Consider the following 18,138-nt stretch of genomic DNA (forward strand, 5'->3'; position numbering starts at 1 on the left):
TAATTAAACTATATATGTTGTTGAAGCCTACACCCTCTAGATGTGAGTTACGTAACATGAGTTGAAACATGTCTCATCTTCCTCCATACCATACTCAATACATAGTCCTATATTAGTTTAACCAAGTATACAGCTGATATGTTTTGGCCTGTAACATTAAGGAAAAACGAATGTACTAAACAGCCTTATTGACCTATTGTCTTAAAGCCTATACCCTCTAGATGTGAGTTAATATGAGTTGAAACATGTCCCACCTTCCTCCATACCATGCACAAGACATTGTTCTGTATTGTAGAGGTGAACCAGGTATACGGCTTGTACATTTAGGCCTTGACCATTAAAATAATTCAAATTCAACCACCTAAACTGTATGTTTTCGGAAAGCCTATGCCTTCTAGATGTGTAATAACATGAATTAAGACATGTCCCACCATGTTCCTACATACTGTGGTTCACCATGCACACTAATCCTGTATTGTATATTGGTATACATGTTGGCCTCAACTAATATACAATACAGGATTAGTGTGCATGGTGAACCACAGTATGTAGGAACATGGTGAGACATGTCTTAATTTATGTTATTAAGGGAAATTAAAGAATTGAATTGGAATTTAAGAGCCAGTTTCAATTCAATTCTGGAATTTTGCACAACCCTAGTTGCATAGTAGTCCCCTCTGGCTCATGGCCTATTTTAGTGATTTACTGTACTATGATTGGGAATATCCTTAAACTGTTTGGGAGATATGAGATATGCAAACACTGCATTTCTTTGCGTGACCCCATGCAACCTTGACCTTTGACCTCACAACTTTGAAAAACTATCAGTTCACTTGCGCTCCAGCTCTTTGGTGCTCACGGAGCAGGACCACAGAATTAGTAGCAGGCCCTAGGCCACTTCAAATGACTGAACCCAGGGAAGGACAGAAGCTCACAGATAGTTTTTTGAGACTTTAATAGGTGCAAATGACTAAAGTTTTGACACACAGCAATCGTTTGCAGCCAATAGGCTTAATGATTCAAGCAATGAACTAATGCCTAAATGTTTTGGAGAGAAGGACAAGAACCTTTAAAATGCATTTTGGCTGATGGGAAATTAGCGATAGGTGATGTAAAAAACAGACACTTGTACATATCTTAAATTGCATGGAGCATTTGCTGATTGTTTGAAACAGTCAAACATTGTTTTTATGATATGCATAAGTGACTAGATGATGTGGAGATTGAACTCGTAGTTTTGAGAATTTCTATTCTGATCTGAGAGATGCACAAAAGGGACTTGAGAAAAAACTGGCTAATATAAGGTAGACTAAACCTTGCTCATTACAACTTTTGCCTGGTCTGTCAAAAACACACAAAAAAAAGACAAAAACCTTTTGCACCACCAGATGGCGATAGGGCACTGCTTCTTCTTTTGTATAGGCCTATGGCTTACAGTTATATGCTTGTGATTAAAAAAAAATGACATTTTAGCTTACACTGTCCATTTAGTGAGTAGGCTGTGTAGGCTACTTCTGTTCATAAAGGACTAGATTTCAAAGCATAGCCGACTTAGTTGCTTTATGGTAGGCTATTGATTTATGCAACTGGGATCACCAGCTTTGGGATTCTAATACATCTAATAATTTAGAAAAAGTCCCATCCCCTAAATGTAAGTTATTTTGCTGATTTTCTCAATGAAAAAAGGGAAATGCTAAAATATGTTGGTTTCTACGCATATGCTGAAATAAAATACGACCAATCAGATTAGGAGAAGGTGGAGTTACCATCCGCTGAAAGTTCCTCAGCATCAGCACCAGTCAAAGGAGAGACCCGTTCCAGCTTGACTGCCTTTCTGTCATCTTCTTGCCATTTTATTTATCATAGCGTCAGTTGACTTACACAGCCTTCAGAAGTAACGGGGAAAAAATCTTTATCAGTGTTAAATACAGAGCACTTGGAGGGAAAAAATGTTGGCTTGCACGGAAATGATTACAATGTGTCTCCAGTCAGCGAAACGGCAACATCTTCTCGCCAAGCAGCAGCAGCAGCAAACCCAAAACCCTGTACACGGACTTTCCATTTTTCACGATGTAAGTATCTAATGACTCTCAGATTAGGCTATCTACAGCTAAATACATGTTAATGCATTTGCAGGCTACTCAGCCATATAACCAGTTCAGTCCAGGAGCATCAGCTACCCAAATACCAAAACATTGCGAATATGTAGCATTTATTGTAGTAGCTAATGGTCTGCGTTTCCAATTTCAGACAAGCAAATACCCCCAATGATAGCATTTTTTTTGCTGTTCACATTCGGTTCAATTTAACCGTAAAAACATTATAACATTACAGTGACACAATAGTTCAAGCTATCAATTTATTATTGTCAAGTTATTAGCCTATTTACAAATAGTTGAATTAAGTTCAGCGGTGTTGCATAAATTAAATTGAGTTTAATTGGTCAATATGCTATTTTAGCAAATATCTTCCCTCAACTGCATGAGCTGATGTGAGTTTTAGATTAACGTTCTTAGTCAGTATTTAGGATGGCATGTTCTCACTAAAATTATGGTGGAATAGAAAAGAATTGTTTGTTAACAAGGTAGTTGTGGACTGCTTGTTTACATGATGGCATATAAGATGGTGTGTCAGCAAGCCAATCAATAATGACAAGGCATTGATGATTTATGTGTGACCTCTCAAGAATTTGAGGTCACCCTGTAGCCTAATCCATGGGGCATAAGGCAGAGACCATGCGAATCCTTTTGAGATTTATTGTCGCTTGGAATTGTAAAAATGCTGATGCATTTTTTTGAATCTCTCTCTCGAATACCTGCATTTTATAGTTATCCCTGTGATGGATTATACTGTTATTGTATATCGGCTGTTAGGCTTCAGACTCAACTATTATTGAGAAACACAAGGTGGTGTAAGGCATGAATTACAGTCCCACACTAGAGATAATGCAGGGAGCCTCTGTTATTAAAAGAAGCAATAATTTGCGTTCTAGTGTGGGCTGCTGTATTATCTGGAGGACATGGTGTCTCAGACCTGTACAGCTGTAGGTTACTGGTTTGTACTGGCTGTGTTGGCAGTGGCTACTAAAGACTGTAATGTGTTTGTGATAACTCAGATTATGGATTTTTGGAGTGCTTGGCATTCTGAAGGGGGTGCATCTTGCTATATGCCTCTGCATTTATCCTAGGGATGTGTGGGGCTAGTGTCTTTGCAGAAGAATGAAATATACCACCTGAGGTGGGATGAGCCTCTGTTGAAGCCTGTTCAGTAGGGGTATAGTCACACACACACACACACACACACACACACACACACACACACACACACACACACACACACACACGTATGCACACATACACACGCACACATGCATGTAAACACACATACACACACACACACGTATGTATGCACACATACACACGCACACATGCATGCAAAACACACACACACACACAGACACACGCACACACACACACACACACACACACACACACACACGCCACACACACACACACACACACACACACACACACACACACACACACACACACACACACACACACACAGCAGTGACTCTCTCACACACTTACAGAGACGCACAAACGCACTCACGCACGCACACACAGAAAAGTGTGCACTTGTCCTCTAGTTTCATTTTCACCCACCACGCTGGGCCAGGCTCCGGTACCCCACAGATGTGGATTTAAAAGCCACTCGGGGCCGCTGAGCTGGTCCTGATGGAGAAGAATGGAAAATCAATGCTGGAAACCAACTGTATCTTAGATTTTAGGGTTCTGCTGGCAGTTGGATGGCATACTTGATCGTAGCAAGATCAAAAGACGCTGGTTTTACAAGAACAACTCGTACTCTTGGCTGACAGCTCAACGCAGTTTACAAACATATGACTCAACCTTTGAAGAGATAACCAAAGACAGTTGTGTACCTCGGATGTGGTTGATTGCTATACTGATTCCAGTGCCTGATGAATGGGGTCATTTTGTGTTGGCCAATGTCTTATTCATGCCCCTCTCTCCAGAAATACATCCTCAGTAGATGGAATAATGTATGAACCTGAATTATGCAGGTAGTGTATTTGTGATCACTTCTTCTCAATGCCTCCTTCTCGTACAGTATAGGGTGTGATATAGACACACAGGTTTATTGTTATTCACTGCAGCATAACACTATCAAATGAGGTTTAAAAATGGATAATTGATTTTCATTGCCCTAGGGATGGATGAAAAGGGATGACTGACCCTCACTGCAGAAGAGGAGAGAGATAGTGTACTCTTAGGTCATCAATTTAATTGGACAAACAGCAACATTTTGTTTCAGAGTTCTGTCCTCTTGTTCAGGATTATCCCCAGAAAGGTTGTTTAACCATGATGAATCATGACTCCATTTATGGATGTTTTCCCTTCACTACATCTCCATCTTTATCTTGTAAGATGGATCATCTTAGTCTTTAGGAGATCTCACATTGTGAATAGGTGGATAGTTTGAAGTTAAAAAGGCTAAATCAATGGGATTACAGTGTTAAATGTTCCACAGTTGTGTCCTTTCAATCAAATTTGCGTAATGTAGAGGACATATGGAACAACTCAGCTTTTCTATCTATTTTTAAACTTGAGGCTGATCTCTCTCTCTCTCTCTCTCTCTCTCTCTCTCTCTCTCTGTTGTTCAGTATTGCTCTTGCAGAATAGAGTCAGTGGGATCTGAGTGTCCTACTGTTTGAACACCTGCCATGGTGACATCAGAATAGATGTCTCCCTGGGTAGCAGGGATGACCTTTAAAACACATTGTTAATGATGAATTAGATGAGTTGGCTTATCACCCAAGGAAAGTCTGTATATCCAAGCCTCTATAACCAAGCCAACCCCAATAAAAAATAAAATGTTGGGGGTATATGTAATGTGTTTATGTATATTATGCAAAGCAAAGGTCATAATCATGATATGTATATAACCTTAGGCATCACACATTTATTATACATAGGCTACTGGTAAAATAATAATAAAAAAAAAAAATCAGATGTTGTATTCATCTGTAGACCACTACAGACTGTAGACCACCAACAAAATAAAGCCACCAATATATATATATATATATATATATATATATATATATTACATATTACAGTATATATATTGCAACATTAACTCTTTCCAGTATGCCAATGCAAATATCACGTACTGATGATGCAATATATATATATATAGATATAAGTCAAGTCAAGTCATATTTATTTATATAGCACACTTAAACGCATATCACAAACATTGGGTATAGTCCAACTATCAGGCTTCAAGGAAAATAGATATTTTCCTTGAGATGTGCTTAGGTCACCAACAGCAGCAAGATGTAGTAAAGGAGTCACTTTTGACCCAATTTTGCTCGGACAGGAAAGTAGATACTGCAAGTAGATACTGCAAGTTATCACCAACCCACTATGTTCATAAGCTTACTGTAAAAGATGGTTTCTTTTGCAGACAACATTTAAAAATGATGCAATAATCCCCCTATTGTCAATATATATTTTTGTTGGATTTTGAAGTTGATTCATTGTGACATTTTGATTGCTTGATTGCTTATTTGTGTCATAACCACACACCAGAGAATTCTTTAAACATAAGTGCCAAAAAAAAGGTGTCAGAGCAAGCCTTCGTTTATGGCTGTGGACATCGAATCCACTCTCTACAGCTCAACAGCAAGCTTGAATCATTCACTGTCCTTGTATCTCTACAATTACTTCTAGCCGTAGGGATTACTGTACAGTATCTGTCTATCTGTGTAAAATGGTGAGAGAGACACTGTGTGTGTGTGTGTGTGTGTGTGTGTGTGTGTGTGTGTGTGTGTGTGTGTGTGTGTGTGTGTGTGTGTGTGTGTGTGTGTGTGTGTGTGTGTGTGTGTGTGTGTGTGTGTGTGTGTGTGTGTGTGTGTGTGTGTGTTTTAACTCCAAGCTGCTGAAATATCAGCCACTTGCTGACAACATCACAAATATGGGGTTTCATTGCAAAATTATCATTCTCGTTTTTGGGAGTCTTGGGCATGTGCACAAACTTGTCTTACGCGGACTGCAACTGTGTGGATTAAGCAAGCCAATTGCAAAAAAAACTTGCAAAATACTGCTCCATTTCTGCAATAATAGGTAGTTTATCCATCTGGAAGCGACGATGCCATGTTTACCCATAATCATGCAGTTCAGAATGAAAATAGCACAATGCATTCTGTGTTTGATCAGACCTGCCTAAGCGTGTAACTTACTTCCTTCAATGTTTGGATCTGTGAATCTTCCAAATAAAAGCATTCAAATGTGTGTGTGTGTGTGTGTGTGTGTGTGTGTGTGTGTGTGTGTGTGTGTGTGTGTTTATCTGTGTGTGCACACATGTGCATATTTTTGGTCAGTATGTGGTGCTGCAATATCACATACTGGTAATTTCTTGATACGTAAGTTGTTTTCTTTAAACCAGGGATTAGAAACAGTTCAAAGAACGAAACCAGAAACCGGAAAGGAACATTTTTGGATGAACGTAACAAAAAACAGGAACAAAACCAATTTCACTTTTTTTTAAATTTTAGATAACCGGTTAATAACGGTATTTATTGTTCCGTAATATTATTCAAAAGTCCATAGGCTTGGAAACCTGCCGACACAGTGTTCCCCAAACCCCTTTTAGGATGAATTTAGTTAGCTTTTAGGAATTAGTGTCTCCCTGTATAATAGGCTTGATAAAAAGGATTTTTAGTTGATAAAAAGGATTTTGATAAAAAGTTGATAAAAAAGGATTTTCATATCCAACACTATCTAACTGTCTTTTCTAAGTATTTAGTATTTAGTAGTTGATAGCACCACACATAAGTTAGGCGATTACAGGGCTTAAACCAAGGACATTTTCTGTGCCTGAAGTTTTGAACATTTTTGAAGATCTAATATTATATAGGCTAATTACCTATTCAAATCTCATCTCATCAATCTGAGTTCAGGCACAGTGTTTTTAACAGTTAGCCTTGATATCTAATGTGCATTGATTTAAGCTTTAAGGCTGTTGGGCAGAAAAATGCCTATAGTAGTGTGCCACCGGCCAAAAATCTATTTAAAACGGCAATGACATTTTTAAGGAACATTATTAACCGCTCTTCTAACGTTCTACCCGGTTACCATTTAGAGGAGAGGCCTTGGAACACTGGAACGGGAACGAAAAAATAAAGTTTTTGCTCAGAACGAACCAAAATGAAAATCATTCTGTTTTCAGTCCCTGGTTTAAACAATATCATTTTGATGATAGTGTAGTCATGAACTTCAAATTTGACAGAAAGCATTCTAACATTGCCTGCATATTCATGGGCTGTAGCCTACATAGACTATACTTCATTTACATATCCTCAATATAGATTGAGGGCCTTACCATGGACCCTTTCAACAATAAAAACAAAAACAATGCTTGAACGTTCTATTTGGGCCCCAATCTACTTCCTCTGCATTAAGATAACATATGGAATGTTCAAAAGGAAGTCTTGTGGGGCCAACTATGATGCTGATAATGGAACTCTCTTGAAAGGGTCTATAAGCCAATGAGCAGTGCTGACCCAGTCTGGCATTAAGATGAAGATGTTGACAGTTTTTACCTTCCTTTTTCTTTCAGATCTTTCGGCGTGCCGATAAAAATGGTGAGCACATTTACACATTTCTTTATTTGTTTGTTATGGCTTGTGGAAAGCTATTTTATTGTCAAAAGCACAATGCATTAGCATTTTGCCTGACAGGAACAGTTCATTGTTTAGTTTTCCCACTAACAACAAGTGTCCTTCTTTCAGAAGTTGTGTTTTTTTGAATGTCACGTTCACATAGTACTGTTCAGAATGCCACCAGGACATGATGCTCAAAAGGCAAAGAATGAGTGTGGGCGGTTCATTGGAACAGAAAGGTTTTATTTTAGGTGTTATTCTTCCCCTGTTATGTTCCATATGCTCAGAGTGTTCCTGAAAGGTGTTCATTTAAGGTGTTGGAAATCAATCCAATCAGGCTAATTTATTGACTGCCACTTCGATAAGTTGCTGGTCTGCCTTGCAGGCATCTTATTGCTCCAAATGCTTCAGTATAAACACAGCACATGTCCCCAGGGATTCTCAGAGAACAAATCATGACCCACTTTCACAGGATTTAGTTGACAGGAGTAACAATGTAAGATGCTGTGTCACTACGTACATGATGGGTGCCTTGCAAATTAACACACACACACACACACACACACACACACACCACAGCTGCTGTGTCTCTCTGACTTCACATGTTCGTCATCCAAATGTTGTTGTGTGTTGTGTCTGAATCTTTGGTGTAGCTATATGCAGTGAAACTATACTTTTCACCACTCTTATGTAAAACAAATGGCAGATTGGCAGAGAAAATGATGTGTTGTCCAGGCCAATCAGGGCTGAGTGGACAGTCGTGGCAGGGCTGATTGTGTCCTTGCGGAGGTCACAATCACTCACTCTAAATGGAAATTATCGTTCTGCATCTCTTTCTCATGCTGACTGATTTCAAGGGCTGTGATGTGTAACAAGCAATTCTGCGGGAGCGTGCGTCATTGCCAGTGGTCATAGTATATTAATGAATCCTGAATGTGTTCCAGGGCTGTATGCATGGGCTACCGATCAGATCAGACGAAATTTGGGCAGCACTGGAGAGATGTAGTCTATACGTCAGTCAGAGCGGGAAAAGTGGAGCACAGTCGCTAAGTAGAGCATCGGGGGGAGAAAAGAGAGGCAAGGAAATTCTGAAGTTTATGGTTTATATTGCCGTCAATGCACTTTCTGTCTGGAGCTGTTGTAGCTGTTTCCCATGTGAGATTGTTTTGCCCAGCGGTACTGTGCGTGTGCGTGTGTGTGTGTGGGGGGTGGGGGTGGTGGTGATATGTTATAAAACCTGAAAAGTGAAAAGCCTCCCAGAAGGATCCAGTAACTCTGTGTGGTGCAACTGGGAGAGGGACTGAGAGACTGACAGACCTTCACATACTGTAGCCTCAGAATGCATCTGCTTTAAAAGGTCCACTGTGAAAATTCATGTTGGCTTTATTTGAAGCAAGCCCTTCAGATTCCTTGGTGGTGGTGGTGGTGGTGGTGGGGGAGTATGTGACGTGTGTGTGTGTGTGTGTGTGTGTGTGTGTGTGTGTGTGTGTGTGTGTGTGCGTGCGTGTGTGCATGTGTGCGTGTGTGTGTGTGTGTGTGTGTGAGGCTTGCACACTTAATCTTGAAATGTAAGAAGACTTCATGGGGGCTAAGGCTACATTATGCAAATCTGTCACAGTGCCACTGATGTGAAACCATGTGGCAAGACAGTGGCTTCACCTTCATAATGAGCCCACGCATTCCTATGTAGGAGTGTGCCATTGCCACACAGTCATTTTGGCTGCAACAGTGGAGCGCCACGATCCGAAATGGTGGGCGCCCTACGCTGTGCTCTCTCTCTCTCTCTCTCTCTCTCTCTCTCTCTCTCTCTCTCTCTCTCTCTCTCTCTCTCTCTCGTCAAGTCCTCTCCTCTGAGACGGGCTCCTCGAGGGCTTCACCCAGTCACCCCCAGCTGGTGTTGCGTAACGGAGTGTTCGCCAGAAAGAAGGTCAGTCCTAGCCCGGCAGTAGTGGCCAATCAGATGACACACCGCATGTCAAGCCAAAGCCATGTCAGCTCCTGCTAGCGCTCAGAGGGCATTTCCAAAAATACAGGAGCTGTCACCATGACTGAGAGAGGGAGACAGAGAGTATGAGGGAGAAAGAGAGAGGGAGAGAGAGTATGAGGGAGAAAGAGAGAGGGAGGGAGTGGGAGAGGGAGAGACTGGCTTAGAGAATGTAAAGAATTGACATGGGAATTAGAAACAATATTCTGGATCAACAACTCTGTTTCTGATTCAGATTCTTTTTGATCTCTCCTTGGCTTTGCTTAACATTTGTTTGCTTCTGAATCTTGTGAATTTTCAAATCACAGTTCTCCACCTATTTTTTCCACCACTTCCACTGCGATTCTGGCAAACACAGACCGTTTGGAACACAAGTGCTAATGGGACTTGACTGCTGGTCGCAGAGCAGAGCGCAAGATGGAGTCTGTCTGGAAAGGGGGGTAGCAAGGCAGGGAGGTAAAAAACAGAGATTACAGGAGAAAACCTCGTGATGGAGGGCAGGAGGGGACCGCCGAGGAGAGCAGGCTGGAGAGAGGAAAGTATGAGGAGGATGGCTAAGGGGGGTTGCCTGGGGACATGGAGGAGAGAGATGAAAGGCTGAGATGGAGGATGCAGGCAATAGGGTAAGAATAGAGAGGAACAAGGAGAAGAAAGCTGAGAAGGAGGGTGGGCTGGTGGTGGTAAACATGAGGACACTGGGAGAAGGAGAGAGCAGGTACAGGCACATGTGCTGAAAATATGAGAAAGGGAATAGGGGAGAGAGAGGGAGGGAGAGAGAGAGAGAGAGAGAGAGAGAGAGAGAGAGAAGGGGCCATGGAAGGACAGGAAGGGATTACGTTTTAGCGGAGGCTGATGAAAAAGGGGGGAGAGTGCAAACGAGCGCAGAGCTGACAGCGAGAGGAGTCCGCGGGACACAGGATTGCACGTGGCAGCAGGATTGAAGTCATCTTAATAATGGATGGGCCGGGATTTGAGGCGAGGCTTTTTCAGCTTCTCCATTCTGGTTTCGGTCGGCTGATGCGTTCGGCAAATAAGGGCCCTGCGCTTACCTTGCGTGACACTACATTGGGACCTGACCCCTATATTGATTTGGACAAATGAGGGTCTGCAAACTCGATAACTATAGCTTCCATCACCTTTGTTTTCCAATGTACCATTTCCAATGACCCTTCCACTTCCTGGTCAGTTTGTAGGGTACAGGAGGGCTATTGATCTGAACCACACTGGACATTCAGGGCATCCTCTCTTAATCCACCTGAAGGTTGAGTAAATAAATCCCTCACGAAATATAGCATAGCCCAACACACATTTTTAATGTATTGCCAAAAACGGGTTGATGCAGCTGTTGAGTGCATTTACTACTTTTGGCTTCCACATATCACATGTTGTATCAACAACAACAAAAAACACAACACCAACAGCAGTGTAATTGTTTATAACATGCTGTTATGAACTGACCTCATACGGACGTTCTATACACACTAGCTAAAGAGACATGCAAGTATTAATGAAAGCAAATGCTCCTAGGGGACAGGCAGCGTCTCTGTTTAGAGGACAAACAGGATGCCTCAGCCAGATAAGAGAGGACGGCGCTGCCTGGGAGGCACCAGGATGCTGAACCTGCTCGCAGGAGCTCCCTCATCCCAGGCAGCGGCACGGAGCCCCAGAGCGCCCCACCTGCCCACTATGGACGCCTGCTGAGTGCTGTATCTGTGTATTTGCAGGAGCACTAAAGCGCAGCATCTCTTATCTCCTAGCAATAATGCATGAGTTTGGCCATGTGCCATCTTTTTCTTTATGTCTCTTTAGCTGTTTCTTTTTTTTTCTGGGTGTCTTTCTTTCTCCCTGGGCTTCTCTATCATGGTGCATTTTCACAGTGTTTCTAACCTAGAACTGTCAGGTGAGATGCTGAACATTGCTGCACGGCTGCAGTCTCAAAGGAGTTTGTAACACCTATACATCAGACTGCTCATAAAACATACTGTGCACTACAGTATCAAGCTGGTGAATTATGTGTCTTCACAGTCCTCAGTATGTATCCTGATAGGCATAAAAGTAGAAAAGTAGACTTCCCTGCCTGCAATATTTGTCCCTGAAGTAATATTGGATTGGATGATGATAGCTTTTGACACCACATTTTGGTCCCTTCAAAAAATAAAAGCATTCATACTTTCTTGCTACTTTCTGTCGAGTGACATTGGCTGAGACTTTCACACGTCTGAGGATGTGTTCCATTGTATTATGGATTCTGAGCAGATGCAGAGCACTGCACACCAGATGGCCATGAAATCTGCCCTTGAAATAATTGAGCTGGGTCTGGGTTTTTGGACTCTGCTCAGATGCGTAGCAGTATGGCCATTGTCCCTCATCCTCCTGCACGATTTGAATTTGACTGCCCGGGTGGAGAAAGCCTGGTCCTGGATGATTCACCAGACTTTTTCACCTTTTATATCGGCCCAAATAGCAAGAACATGCTGTCATCCGAATGCCACCGATCAGTGAGGCTAAATGGAGATCAGAAATGAGCTGCTTGACAAATATATGGCAAATGGCTTCACTGAAAGCGCTTATGACACCGTACTGAGTTAATCAAAGAAGTGTAATTTTTATGAAACCCCATCAGACAGTCCCATAGCTTCCTGCTACCCATGCAGTCATATACAGTACAGTTATATATTTACCCTCAAACATTCTCTCCCTCTCTTACATAATAATAATAATAATAATAATAATGATAGTTTTTCAAGGCTACTTGAGTAAAATAGCTATAGAAAATAAGCATTGGAAGTAAAACCATCCCCACACTCACTTATTCTGAAGCTTAGCGTTTTATTTAATAGTGTTTTCCCTGCCCAGCTTGGAGTGTCAAAGCAACTAGTTATTATCTCATAAATCACTGCTGATCTAATACACAGAGCATCTGCTTGACTGTGCCGTTGTGCAGCCTTGCTGTGCCCAGCCTCTTTAAACCATAGACTGTAACCATAGACTGTATATATATATATATATATATATACAGTCTATATATATATATATATATACTGTATACCAATATATATATATATACAGTCTATGGGAGGAACCTATTCAGACCTTGGGGCATCCTGAGCCTCAGTCCTGGAATCAGGGTGACCAGGATGGCCAAACATCACTCATCAGCAGATTAGACTCCTCGGACATCCATCAAGTGCTTGGATGTGATTCAGACGTAATAGTCCCCGGTGGATCATCTGTTCCTCAAGCACCGGGGCGCCTGGACAGGTGGCTGAAGACCCCGCGCAAGCTGTGCAGGCTCTGTGAGCCAAGGGCACTGCAGTTTCTCAGCGAGTCTCTTCACGTGGCCCTGCTCATATGGGGCGACATCCATCACGTGCCGATCAGAGTGTGGGCACAGCTTGAGTGACAGCGTAGGACTGCTGAGCCACTGGTGCGCTTTGTTGCCCTGTGCGTCGAGCATCCTGGTAATAGCCTCGATGATCGCCATCAGTTTTCATATAGACAGGCAGTGCCACCACACTCCCACACTGTCCTCTCCACTGTTCACCTGCAGGAAATGCTCCTGCATCGTGTGGCTGGATTGTTGTGCCAGATTCTCTGAGCCATATCACTCAACAGTATTAGCTGTCATGATTTGTGTGTGTGTGCAGTGTTTCCCACAGAATTAAACTTAATTTGTGGTGGTAGGTTTGCAGAATTAACTTGAATGCAACAGTTTTTAACTAATTAGCGCAGCGTGGTTATGATGCTAAGTCAATGTTGATATTGTGGTGGGCCGCCACAGATAAGTCAATGTATGGGAAACACTGGTGTGTGTGTGTGTGTGTGTGTGTGAGAGAGAGAGAGAGAGAGAGAGAGAGAGAGAGTGTGTGTATAGAGTGTGAGTGTGTGTGTGTGTGTGTGTGTGTGTGTGTGTGTGTGTGTGTGTTTGTGTGTGTGTGTGTGTTTGAGGTGTGTGTGTGTGTGTGTGTGTGTGTGTGTGTGTGTCTCCTCTGACCTCCCTTATCTTTTTTCCAGATGATGGCAAGCTCTCCTTTGAGGAGTTCAAGGCCTACTTCTCTGATGGGATCCTAACTACTGACGAGCTGCAGGAGCTTTTCTACTCCATAGATGGGAGAAAGAGCAAGTATGTGTCTCATCCTTCATCCATTTTCTGCCTCAACATAGTTCTGCTTTCATGTTTGTGTGAGGCCTCAGAATCAGAACAAAGTGTTGATGGCACACACACACAGACACAGACACACAGACACACACACACACACACACACACACACACACACACACACACACACACACACACACACACACACATTTTTGTTCACATTTTCTCATATGAAAGAAACACTAGAAATACAGATAGAACCAAGATTAAACCAGTCGAATAAAGGGTAAGATCTGTGTGAACTTGGACAAAGCTCTGCATTGGTTTTCATATTACAAAAAAATGGAAAGCAGGCATTTTCAAGTTTGATGTTTCTGGTTTAAATCATTCTTCTTCTCCAAACTCTCACCACACTTCCCAATCTGGAATCCCCCAATTTGGGGGCAGCCGTGGCCTACTGGTTAGCACTTCGGACCTGTAACCGGAGGGTTCGAACCCCGGTTTGAACCCCGACCATTAGGCACGGCTGAAGTTCCCTTGAGCAAGGCACCTAACCCCTCACTGCTCCCCGAGCGCCGCTGTTGATGCAGGCAGCTCACTGCGCCGGGATTAGTGTGTGCTTCACCTCACTGTGTGTACACTGTGTACTGTGTGTGTTTCACTAATTCACTGATTGGGATAAATGCAGAGACCAAATTTCCCTCACGGGATCAAAAGAGTAGCCTGGCTAGTGCCACCACTTCTTAATGAGACGTGGTCTGGGAACCAAACGTTCATTTTTTTCGTATTTGAAAAAAATGCCCAGATCCGTTTATTGGGTGCCACGGATGTCTATCAAATGCGTCTGTGCATAGCTCATCATCGTCTTGCTTTCCCCCCTGTTCTGTGATTGGTTCCCTATCTCAGGCGAAAATTTGCTCCATGGTCTCCAGGCTGCCTTAGCAGCGTGAATGAAATCGCGCGCAAGGCAGCATGGGAACACCCAGGCTATCAAAAGAGTATATATATTATATATTACTATATAATCTCATGGCATGCTCACAGGAGCCAGAGGCTCCCATCAACCTAATCAGTCCCCTGCTAATTACTAACTTCAGTGGCACAGTTAAATTAGTGTCCCCGAGTACTGGACTCGAGGTCTGGACAGCTCAGCTTTCTGCAGTGTGGTGCCAGAAACTCTGCCTCCCACCCCGCATCCTCATTAGGGGTTTAGATCCAGCAGCTGCAGTGGGCCTCTCTACATTATTTAAGTTAGCCAGCTAGCTCACTTGCCTGTAGGCAGGACAACCACCATTCGTCCCAAGCACAACTTGCTTCTTGCTTTTGCTGGAGCTTATTTGAGATGATCATTGTTATCGTCATTGCTTGGAGTGTCTGCGGCCTGGAGGGGTTTCTGTCGCCAAAGGGGGCATTTCAAGGCATGTCAAAACAAGCCCAAAGTGACAGGTTTCGGCGAGAGACAAAGCTGAAATATTGCTGTTGCTGTGGTCTCACTGCATTCCAGAGAGGATATTTAAAGGAGCTATCTGCAATTCCCAAACACTTCTCGACTAATCCTGCTAATGTCTGCTCAGAGCTCTAAATTGTCTGTTCAGCATTTGCCCTCAGGAAAAACACTGTTTGTCTCCTGAATCTTTAAATAGGAAGCAACTATGGTGACTCGGAATGAGCCATGGACAGTCCTGGCCAATCATACATGCCCTTCAGGTGAAATTTGATTGGGTGTTGAATATTATCAACCTTACTGTGAAACTGATTCCTTATCATGGACTGCCTCTTCAATATATTGTTGTGATTGCAGAGGAGTTAAGCTGCCTTTTGGCAACTTGCTGTTAATCAATGTACATTATCATTCTGTCAGACTAATAGAGAATGGTAGCCTTTTCCTACCAGACTCTCGTACATTTCATAATGTACAGAGAATCTGGCCACTTTCCATTGCCAAGCGTTCCTTGAAGGCAGGTACTTTGTTGAAGTTTAAAACTATTGGATCTGCCCAGAGCCACTCTTGATCTGCCATAACCAATCGCTAACGTTTGGTTGTGACGTATGTCATGCTGAAACTAGCGCACAACCTCAACGTCATCGTTCTCAGCCACTCCCTCTGTTCGCTGATTGGACCTGCAGATCACCCGTGAATATACCAAAATCCCACGACGTACTGAAGGAAAATGAAAACTGAGCATTATAGATTAGCATGCCATGAGATTATATAGTAATGTAACTGAGCAAAATGAAAACTGAGCATCCTAGGAGGGCGGAGCCAGGCTAAGAGAATGGTAGGATGGGAGGGGCCACAGTGGGCAATGGTGCTGAAAGACATGCATACAACGAGAACTACACCAGCACATGGCACACTGACTCTTGCTTGCTAAAAGAAATACATGCTGACATTAACATGAAAAGGGGAACACAGATACATTCCAAAATGGATCTTTAACGTCAGTAACATTCTCACTAGATGTATAAACAGAATTATGGGGGCAGGCTTACATCATACACAAACAAGGAAGCATGCAAGTCCCTGGCACTTTACAATATGGTGATAACAGCGGAGGCAGGGATGGTCAGACCTGGTGGTTAACAGTCCATTTCATAGTCAGCTGGTATGTGAATTAATGCTTTATGCAAAACAAAGATGCAAAATGGGAGGACATTTTTAAAAGGATGCAGTATGTGTATTGTAATTACACAAGCCATTACACAGGACCACTTTCATTTCTGTTTTGGTCTAAAAGGTTTTTAATTTATGAAGAGAGAACTGTAAACTGTTGAAACAAGTTCTGAATAATAAATTGTTCAAGCACTTTAATTGTTGTCACCTCTATTGTCAGCCTGATTGAGGTGCACTGTTGCAAATGATTCCACTTGAGTTTCTGAGAAAAGGAAGAGTTCATTAAAGTTGACGTGCCATTTCTGTGTGTGTAGCCTTCAGTATAGAGGCGGTTGTCCAGAGTATAACTTTGGGTATAAGATTGAGATTTATTTGAGATATTATATCAATAGAAAACCTGATTCAATTGTATATAACATGCGTCTATTATTACTTGTTACTCTTGATGCTAAATTATGTTTTGACACATGTCCTGTAGTTTTCTACAAATCTAAATTGAATTTAGACACAGCCTGTAGAAAGCTACAGAGTAATCCCTGCAGTTTAATAGACACACTTCAGAGCGTTTAATCATGTGCAATTAAATTAACTTTTACCATCTCTCTTTCTCTCTCTCTCTCTCTCTCTCTCTCTCTCTCTCTCTCTCTCTCACTTTCACTCCTTCCTTTTCTCTCCTTTTCTGTCCATTTCAGCAACCTTGATACAGACAAGCTATCAGGTAGGAGTCAGTACGACACTCTTGGTGTCAGAATTTATATTTCCAATAAATAGAATGTTCTGTGTGAATTGTAAAAGCCGGTGTTGATTTTGTGTGTATTCATCCAAGCATTCAAATTATACCAAAATAACAATCCTTTCAAAGAAAACGACTCCAGTCATTCTTGCGTTTGGAGGCCATTGAACATTGTCATTTTAAAGTACTTACCGGTAAGATTGTCTTTTTTTCATGCATTAAGTCTGTTTGTGTTGTGTACAATTCTGTGTTTGTAGAGTACTTCTCCCAGCACCTGGGGGAGTACTTGAACGTTCTCTCAGCACTGGAGAAGCTGAACGTCGCCATTTTGAGTGCAATGGACAAGACTAAAGAGGTACACCTTCCCCTGCACACACTGCAACCCATCCAATACAAGAGTGACAGTCAGTATATTGTACTGCCCGTGCACTGCCAAGAGCATCTTTGTGTTGGTTTTCCAGTAAACAGTGTAGGTCATCTACTGTAAAGGTGAGGCTCCTGCTGTGTGTGTGTGTGTGTGTTGTGTGTGTGTGTGTGTGTGTGTGTGTGTGTGTGTGTGTGTGTGTGTGTGTGTGTGTGTGTGTGTGAGAGTGTGTGTGTGTGTGTGTGTGTGTGTGTGTGTGTGTGTGTGTGATGTAAGAGAAGTCTGTGTGTGTGCATCAGGACATGGCAGCTCACTTAATGAGAGGTTTGGCTTCGCACGCCAGCAGGCAGCTGACTAAGGATCCCAGTAGCCCATGCGCAGTGTACCGGAAATGTAATGTTGCCCTCGAATGACTTACCCTGTGTGTGTGTGTGTGTGTGTGTGTGTGTGTGTGTGTGTGTGTGTGTGTGTGTGTGTGTGTGTGTTTTGTGTGAGAGAGCACGCCAAAGAGTGTATGCCTGAGAAGGTCCATTACACAGATGGAGACATTCACTCCTTCAACATTACTGATGATTTAAGCGCGCGGACACACACACACACACACACACACACACACACATTCTGCCCAGAATATTTTAGCCAGGCTTTTTTGCATTC

General features: G+C 42.4%; 1 protein-coding gene across 1 annotated transcript in view; it reads left to right on the forward strand.

Moving 5' to 3' along the window:
• Positions 1-1,529: 1,529 nt before the first annotated feature.
• Positions 1,530-18,138, forward strand: part of necab3 (N-terminal EF-hand calcium binding protein 3) — a 28,393-nt gene continuing 11,784 nt past the window's right edge. Inside the window, exons 1-5 of the mRNA XM_048255959.1 lie at positions 1,530-2,072; positions 7,645-7,669; positions 13,686-13,794; positions 17,077-17,102; positions 17,375-17,472. Of these exons, the coding sequence (XP_048111916.1) occupies positions 1,950-2,072; positions 7,645-7,669; positions 13,686-13,794; positions 17,077-17,102; positions 17,375-17,472 (381 nt within the window). The 5' untranslated portion in view covers positions 1,530-1,949. The remainder of the gene's footprint in view (positions 2,073-7,644; positions 7,670-13,685; positions 13,795-17,076; positions 17,103-17,374; positions 17,473-18,138) is intronic.

The sequence above is a fragment of the Alosa alosa genome, chromosome 10, assembly GCF_017589495.1.
Source record: "Alosa alosa isolate M-15738 ecotype Scorff River chromosome 10, AALO_Geno_1.1, whole genome shotgun sequence".
NCBI classification, from domain to species: Eukaryota; Metazoa; Chordata; class Actinopteri; order Clupeiformes; family Clupeidae; genus Alosa; species Alosa alosa.